At 48.9% G+C, this 8,736-nt stretch overlaps 1 protein-coding gene across 1 annotated transcript; it reads right to left on the bottom strand.

The window, feature by feature from the left end:
- Positions 1-1,597: 1,597 nt before the first annotated feature.
- On the bottom strand, positions 1,598-7,421 carry LOC126988796 (organic cation transporter protein-like). The gene is made up of 12 exons (XM_050847208.1): positions 6,927-7,421; positions 6,607-6,787; positions 5,235-5,370; positions 4,890-5,070; positions 4,319-4,422; positions 3,994-4,148; positions 3,722-3,890; positions 3,436-3,583; positions 2,982-3,169; positions 2,597-2,769; positions 2,251-2,435; positions 1,598-2,134 (listed from the first exon to the last, which is right to left on the bottom strand). Exons 1-12 carry the CDS (start codon positions 6,939-6,941, stop codon positions 1,967-1,969), a joined length of 1,803 nt encoding a protein of 600 aa, XP_050703165.1. The 5' UTR covers positions 6,942-7,421; the 3' UTR covers positions 1,598-1,966.
- Positions 7,422-8,736: the final 1,315 nt, after the last annotated feature.

Genomic DNA, 8,736 nt, shown 5'->3' with positions numbered 1-8,736 from the left:
TTCTGTTGTGTCATCCTCCTCCTCCTCCTCCTCATCATCATCCTGATTTCTCTCTCTCTCTCTCTCTCTCTCTCTCTCTCTCTCTCTCTCTCTCTCTCTCTCTCTCTCTCTCTCTCGCTCTCTCTCTCTCTCTCTCTTCTCCCCCCCCATCACCCTGACAGCCACATCCATCATTCAATACGCGTTCATCCCGGCGTCACGCACCTTAATTGGGGACTCAGCTGAGGGAAGGAAGGACGAGGCTTTGTTGTGTAGTTGTTATCGTACTCGCCTCACAACCAGGACCCCGTGTTCGATTCCGGGTGGAGCGGTGACGGATGAACTGCCTCCTGTAAGCCGTACCCCTTCTCCACCCAGTAGTGAATGGGTTCCGGGTGTCAGTCGGGGGGTTCTGTACTGCCTAAGGGGAGGGAGGGGTCTAAGGTCCGAGTTTTCAGACGCTTCCGGCTCTCACATCAACAATTTCTAGAACCCAAAAGGAAAAATCAGTCTGGTTTTAATAAGTCTATTTTTAGGTTCATGGTACAGAATAAGGGTCAAACTACCACCGGGGTCATAAAAGTACCTCTGCAAATACCCACGTATCCTAGGAAAGCCTTGTCAAATACGTGTACTTGAGCGCTGAAATGTTTAAGAATACGGCCATAAGCTCTTTCGGGGAGGGGGCTGGCTGGCGATTGCGAGTCCAACACGTGATCTGACCCTGGTAAACGACACATCCACACACACACAGGAAACACAGTGACAAATACAGACAAACTGACGCGGAGTTACAGTTCTGTCACCGGCTTTAACAAAGGAGTCTTCTAAGGCCCATGCAGGAGTATTTTTCGTAATAAATTTCGGGGACCTTCAGATATGCTTCAGGCATGAACGTGGACTTTTCCAACACAGCAGGATCGGGACGATGCTTAGTGCAAAACTAGGATCTAGGACCTTGGATCCATCGACCAACCAGCTCGAAAGGGAGGATGAACAACTGGATGAGCTGCACGCCGACTGCACGGATTGAAATTCTAATCCAGGCCAGCGGATTCGTAGCTTGGCGTGCTAACCCTTGCACCACGGTGGGACTTTGAGGCAGGGCGAGAACAAATAGAAAGGATTCAATTTCTTGCTTGTTTTTTTATGCGTGTTTTGGGCAGCCTTGAAACTGGAAAGGTTACAAAATACGTTCTTAAAAATACATATTACTAACATTGGGTATATCAGCAGTGGCGGACCCAGCTCCAGGTGAAGGGGAGGCTGATATAAAAGATGGTCGCCATGCCATATCATATTATATATATATATATATATATATATATATATATATATATATATATATATATATATATATATATATATATATATATATATATATATATATATATATATATATAGCATTTGGTAGCATTGCACTTAAAGATTATATCTGTCATATCTACACACTAAAGGAAGAAAGGAAAATTTGAATCCACTAAATCCATCTGGCGCCGCCTGGCGCACATTTTTTTTTCTTTTACAAATACAAATACGATAATGTTCGCAATTTCTTTTATTTATTTTATGTTTATTATTTCTTTTATTATTATTATTATTATTATTATTATTATTAGTAGTAGTAGTAGTAGTAGTAGTAGTAGTAGTAGTAGTTTTTTTATAGTAGTAATAGTAATAGTAATAGTAGTAAAAGTATTGTTATTATTATCATTATAATTAGTGGGCTAGTAGCAGTGTTCACAGGAATGATACCGCCAGATCTCAGTGAATCTTTGAAAAGGCGCAATTTAGGTCCTAAGGGGGGGCAGCCGCCCCCCCCCCTGGATCCACTGTATATCAGCACAATGCTGCTGTTATTTTCATCACTGGATTCATTCAATCCGGTCACAGGTACATCCACTCAACAACAAATATTCAGTTTGTTCAAGTCAGCCTTCCTCTCCTCCCCGTGCAGCATTCCTGGGTCACTCCTGAGGCAGCAGTGTTATGCGTCAATGAACCGCTGACTTGTCTCCTCGAGGGCGTCGAGGCGGGAGTCGTCTTGCTGCGTAATCTTCCTGTTGGTGGTCTCCGGCAGGAGGAACACCAGGCCCGCGGCGACGAGGGCCGCCAGGCTGCACAGGGCACCGGGTGCCCAGGGAAACACGTCGCCCTGCGGCACAAGAACAAGAATTAGTGTTACTGCTGTGTTGCGTGCAGCTATTCAGATGATCTTTATGTGCGCTGCAGTGTTGAGCAGCACGTCAACACTGGGCATCAGCAACTCACCAGCAGGTCGTTGATGTAGGGCACGGTCACCGTGGTCACCCTGGTCACGAGGCTGGCCTCGCCCAGCAAGCGGACTCTGTTAGTGGTGGAGAAGAGCTCCACCGTGAACACCCAGATCAGGTGGTACGAGGCCGTCATGGTCATCTTGCTGTTGAGAGACAGCAGCAGCTTCACGGCGTCCGGTACTGAAGGGAAGGGAAAAAAGGAAGAGGACAGAGTGAAGGCTAAGCAAGAAATATTTGTAAACAACTTCTTCTTACAGTGAAGCAACTCATTCATTATATCTTCACGCGAACATGTATGTCTGCCGCACCACGGCACCCTTCACCTGCCCTCCGCCACCCACCTTCCTGGCGGATCACCATGAGCAGCGTCATGAGGGCCACAGACGCGCCGCACACCGTGAGCAGGAAGGCGAGGGTTTTCCTACGGCCCAGGTAGGTTATGGCCGGCCACAGGCACAGCAGGGCCGGCACCTCCACCAGCCCCACCAGGAACGCGTGCAGATACACATCGGTGCTGCCGACACGTCAACACACGCGGCCGTCAGTAGGCGTGACAGCATGGAAACATTCTTAAAAATTTATACCTCAGAACTGACGGGTGTTCAGGTCTCAGGTGAAAACCAAAGTGTGAGAGACACAGGGACAGCCTGTCAGATCTTTAGCATATGTTGACTCTTTATCACTGAGCCACCGTTCAGCCGTCAACCTCATTCGTCCGCCGCCCACCTGAGAATCTTAGCGTTGTGACTCAGGCCATAGTAAGACGTCCCCGCCACGGTCCACAGGTAGAACACCACGGCGGCCTTGGGTCGCAGGCCGGGTGTCAGCACCAGCGCCAGGAGGTAGCGGTAGGCGCGGCGCAGGCAGCTGCGGGAGGGCTCGGCGGGACACGCGGCGGCGGCGCGGGGTCTTTCCTGGGAGAGTACAGCAACAGTTGAACGTCTGCCTCGGTCTGCGCCTCGGCGGCCACCAACGGCAGAACTTGAGATCATAAACTAGTAACTTAAAGCATTTTTTTACATTAAAAATTACTCAAAACATAATGTTTGTCATGATGATGTTATTAATGGTCATTTAATTATTACAAATACTTTTAGTTTCTGTGATTAGATGTGAACTTTGGGCGTAAGATTGTTTGAGGTGTTACACACACACACACACACACACACACACACACTACCCTCCGCATGATGGTCGCCATGGCGGCCAGGAGACGATCGTCTGGAGGCAGCGTCGCTCCGTCGGCGATCGCCGCCCGGCGGAGGAGCCGCAGCGCCTCGCCGTGGCGGCCGCTGTGGATCAGCCAGCGCGGCGACTCGGGCAGCACCCTGGGAGTGTGGGGGGCGTGATCGACCTTGCATGGACTTAGGTTTCATAATACACGTCACACGGTTACGCTTGTATCGGAGTGTTATTCGTTTGTGCCGAGAGCAAGGATAACAATCTGTGCTGCAATATAAACTGACCAGATGTAGGCGAGTGTGCCGAGGAAGAGGGCGGTGTAGACGGCCTGCAGCCACCGCCACGGCTGCACCAGGTAGGCGATGCCCGGCATCAGCATGCAGCCCACGGACCAGGGCAGCATGAACAGGGCCCCTACATAGTTACGCTGTGACGGGGCGCAGACCTCCATGGCTGGGAACAGTGCACCGCAACATTAACTTTAAAAGCTAATTAAAGTTTTAACGTTAATGTTCTCTCATAAGTATGTAAATATTTGTTTCTTTAAGTCACTCACCGATCATAAATGTAGCGATGTAAATCAAGCACTGCAAGGTCTCAATTACTCCCTTCAGTATGATGTAGACTGTGATGTTTGGGGCCGCGGCCAGCACGAAGCTCAGAGCGATGTTCAGGACGCAGGAGACGATCACGGCCGGCCGCCTGCCCGTGCTGTGTGCCACGGAAGCATCATTATATTACACTGCCTCTATAATAAAAGGCTGATACATTGCTGGCACTGCTTTGTCCTTTATTCATGAACCATGTGTGAATAGCAGTTCAGCTATCACGCGCTCCATGACCAACAGAAGGCGGGAGAATTTTAACATGTGATACATTACATATTCAAGACCAGGCTGGCCAGCAGGCTGCCAAACAAGCTCCCCAAGTAGACGGCAGCCTGGCTGCTAGAGTACAGGTACCGCCGGCCACACACCAGGTCCCACTGAGGTACAGAGAGAGGGAAAGGTAAAGAGGCAGTCATGCAGATAGATCATACGAAGTTTCATCAAGGAATGACGGGAAGGCGGTGGCTGAGTGGTCAGCGTGCGGGCGTCGTGAGCCCGTGGACATAGGTTCGAGTCCCATCGAAACACTGATTTTTCAAACCATCGCCGAGTGGCGGAAGATTACCCACATTCTGCCCAGATCAACCCTAACTTCAGCGACTTCGTTCAAGTGGAGCACCGGGGGGCAGCATGGGCCAAGCAAGAGGCAGACACTACGACAGCCACTATAAATAAAATTCGCCTGCCCCCCTTACGGGCTGGGACCATCCAAGAGGACCCTCAAGACAGCCTACCGGCGCTACAGGCAACACCTAAAATAAAATGAAATATGCATTATAACTTTTATAAACCTTTGGAAGGTCAGGAGGTTGCAGACGGGGGAGTAATTAGATGTCCCGTTCACCTCGGTAACAAACGTGTGTTGGTGCTGGGAGTGGTTGAAGCTCCGGGTGGGGCAGGCGAGCGTGTCGTTGGAGGCCAGCAGCAGCGAGGCGTTGGCCAGGGTAGCCTCGTAGCCCAGCGTGGCGGCGGCCTCGTATCTGTAGTCCCGCATCACGCAGCCTTCCAGGTGCTCAGAGTCGTTCCTGTCACGCAGAGACGGTTTATATTATTTTGCTTTACTTAATTAAGACGTTTACAGCGTTACAGAAGCCAGCAAATGAGAGACAAATGAGGCAAAATTTGTTACTGATAAGAAAGAATACAGTAGAGAGCTGCAATGGTTCTGAGGTACACCTGGGCTCGTCACCTGGTGGGAATGGCGAAGGTGATGATCTGCTGGTCCGTCCAGTTGGCCCGGAGCAGCGGCGCCACGCGGCACCAGTGGTCGGGTGTGGCGCCCACCAGCTGGTAGGTCATGGAGCTGGACGGCCCGGGCAGGTTGCCTGCGTGTGTGTGTGTATGTGTGTGTGTGTTTTTTTTTTTTTATTGGGGGGGGGGGGGGGTTGCTGGGTCATTACTTCCCAGTTCGTGTCCAACATGCGAGTTATAGAGAACACAAATAACACAACGCAGAATGGTAACGTGCGGGAGCATGTACACTCGCCTCCAAAAGTTCGTTTCACCGTTCTGCTTATGTTTGTGTAAACAGGGTTGGTAGCACTGAAGGGGCGGAGTTAGAGCTTCCGACTTCAAGTGTACTTTATTATGGGTGGCAACACAGCTGTTAATGCAACAGCCAATATGGAGCAGTAATTGGTTCGAAGTCTGATAACGGAACGATTCATCCGAGATTTTGTGGGACCAACACCTACAGCCAGAGTCAGTCTACAGGTCACATCTATAGTAGATTCGGTGGGAGAATCGTCGGTTATAGGTAATACAGTATTTTGCTTTATAGTCAGACAGTAATCGGTGGTCAAAGCTCTGAAACAATTGGAAATTGTTCGAAACAAATGCATACAATAGTATATCAGTATAGCAGCATGTTAGACAAAGCTCAAAATAGTCGCATAAAAGTAGCGTCAATACTACAAATGTTACAACAACAAACACCATTAATTTGACACTTCGAGAAAATGGAACTTAGCAAAACAAAAATATGAAGCATCGAACTTATGCCGCCCCTCCCTCACCCTCTACATCCCCTTCCCCCATGGCAAGTGTATACGTTGTAAGGCCTGTAACCACCTTCAGAACAATATATGTACTACAGCATCCCTTGCGGAACAATACCTCGTCGTTGTCGCAACGCCCGCAAATCGGAGAAGGATAATGGAGAAATACGAGGCGAACGAAGATCTAATCTGCAGTTATGTCAAACTATTTTGCGTGAATGACAAACTTTATTGCTACGGTGGTATAGTTCGGGACTCTGTGATATTAATGGTGACCACTTTTTCTATTCCTCATATCTGTCAATTTATAATGCAAAATACTGTAGTATGTGATGTCAAGAATCGATACTATCATTAATGCTGGCTGTCCGCCAACACGAATTCCATGAGTTCAAGAAATCTCGGATGAAACACTGATACGCGTTCCGTTTTCAGATTCTGAATCATACGTACACGTGACGTCAAAAACCCGACTCCGCCCCTTCAGTGCTACCATCCCCGTTGACACAAACATACGTAGTATGTGGAAACGAACTTTTGGAGCCGATTGTACGTAGTACGTACCGAGGGCACAAAGCACCACCACCCTGAGGGCCCAGCGGCCGCGTGGACTCGCCACCCTCATCAGGTCCTCGAAGGTCGTCGCGGCCGCCAGCGGGTCGTCTTTGTCTGTCTTTGCCTCGGAAAGGTTTTCATGGAATCCTTCGTCCGTAGCTCGTCCAAGCGTCGTCTCCATCCTGTTAATCTAATAAAATGGACAATGTATGTAGTGCGTTACGGTGCTTATTGCGGCTGCCGCGACAGGTGTCCCACCGTGTGTCTTATGGTACAGTGGCCAGTGCGTGATGCGCACTAAGGGAAGGGAAACATTGCCGTCGCCTTACCTGATCAACATGCATCTGGGGTGATGGCCGATGATCGGTTCTGTGAATCAAATATTTATAACTCCATGAAGCTCGCTCCGGTCGTCCGCTCGCCTCACTCTCTCAGTCGCCAGTGCCCTGAAAAGATGATATCACGACACTGACGCCACAAATCGCAAGTGAATAATGAATATGTAGGAGAACTTTAACATCAATATGCATGTCGTCACATGATACGCGAACAGAAAACAATATAAACAATAATACAAACATATATCAGTGCACCTCATCACCGCTCTGTCTGTATGTTGTCTGATGTATGGATCATAACAGCATACACCAATGATTTCCGCGTCAGATAAGATGAAAGCGATAAACCTGCTCGTAATACATTTTTTACGGCGCACTGTGTCCACTAACGAGAAGTTCTTTGCTCCTGAGCCAAATTGAGAAAAATAATATTAAGCCTCACAAGAAATATTGGTTGATATCTGTAAGGCCATCACACCAGTTTCTCTGAAGCTTAACCTGGCAACTGCGGGGAACATGTTTCTTAAAGACCCCTCTAAGCGAATTAATGAGAAAAAATCATCGCTCTCGCAAATCACTTCATAATATATATCAACGCACTTGTGATCACTTTATGCATCATCTATTTTTTTTTCTTTTATCATGGCAAAAAAATGTGGCCCGTTGATGTTAGCTGCACGGTAAAGCCACAAATTTGGCCCGTCGCTGCTACACGGTAAAGCCACAAATTTGGCCCGTCGCTGCTACACGGTAAAACCACAAATTTGGCCTGTCGCTGCTACACGGTAAAACCACAAATTTGGCCCGTCGCTGCTACACGGTAAAACCACAAATTTGGCCCGTCGCTGCTACACGGTAAAACCACAAATTTGGCCCGTCGCTGCTACACGGTAAAACCACAAATTTGGCCTGTCGCTGCTACACGGTAAAACCACAAATTTGGCCCGTCGCTGCTACACGGTAAAACCACAAATTTGGCCCGTCGCTGCTACACGGTAAAACCACAAATTTGGCCTGTCGCTGCTACATGGTAAGCCACAAATTTGGCCCGTCGCTGCTACACGGTAAAGCCACAAATTTGGCCCGTCGCTGCTACACGGTAAAGCCACAAATTTGGCCCGTCGCTGCTACACGGTAAAACCACAAATTTGGCCCGTCGCTGCTACACGGTAAAGCCACAAATTTGGCCCGTCGCTGCTACACGGTAAAACCACAAATTTGGCCCGTCGCTGCTACACGGTAAAGCCACAAATTTGGCCCGTCGCTGCTACACGGTAAAGCCACAAATTTGGCCCGTCGCTGCTACACGGTAAAGCCACAAATTTGGCCCGTCGCTGCTACACGGTAAAGCCACAAATTTGGCCCGTCGCTGCTACACGGTAAAGCCACAAATTTGGCCCGTCGCTTACACGGTAAAGCCACAAATTTGGCCGTCGCTGCTACACGGTAAAGCCACAAATTTGGCCCGTCGCTGCTACACGGTAAAGCCACAAATTTGGCCGTCGCTGCTACACGGTAAAGCCACAAATTTGGCCCGTCGCTGCTACACGGTAAAGCCACAAATTTGGCCCGTCGCTGCTACCGGGTTAAAGTTACTTGTTATTCGGGAGGGCCACCACAGACAGGCAGGTTAGTTTTGCTCCAAAGTCGCTCGTAACCCAAAACTTCCTTCTTGAGAAAGTGAAGGTCAGGTGCACTAGGAACACAGACCTTCACCTCAAAAACAATCGTGCTAAATATCGTGGAGAGCTGCTCCTTTTCCGAACAATTATAAGGAGGCAGTGTGAGAGAAATAGTTACA

Source organism: Eriocheir sinensis, chromosome 70 (genome assembly GCF_024679095.1).
Source record: "Eriocheir sinensis breed Jianghai 21 chromosome 70, ASM2467909v1, whole genome shotgun sequence".
In the NCBI taxonomy this organism is placed as follows: domain Eukaryota; kingdom Metazoa; phylum Arthropoda; class Malacostraca; order Decapoda; family Varunidae; genus Eriocheir; species Eriocheir sinensis.
This window is presented reverse-complemented; position numbering and strand designations above follow the sequence as displayed.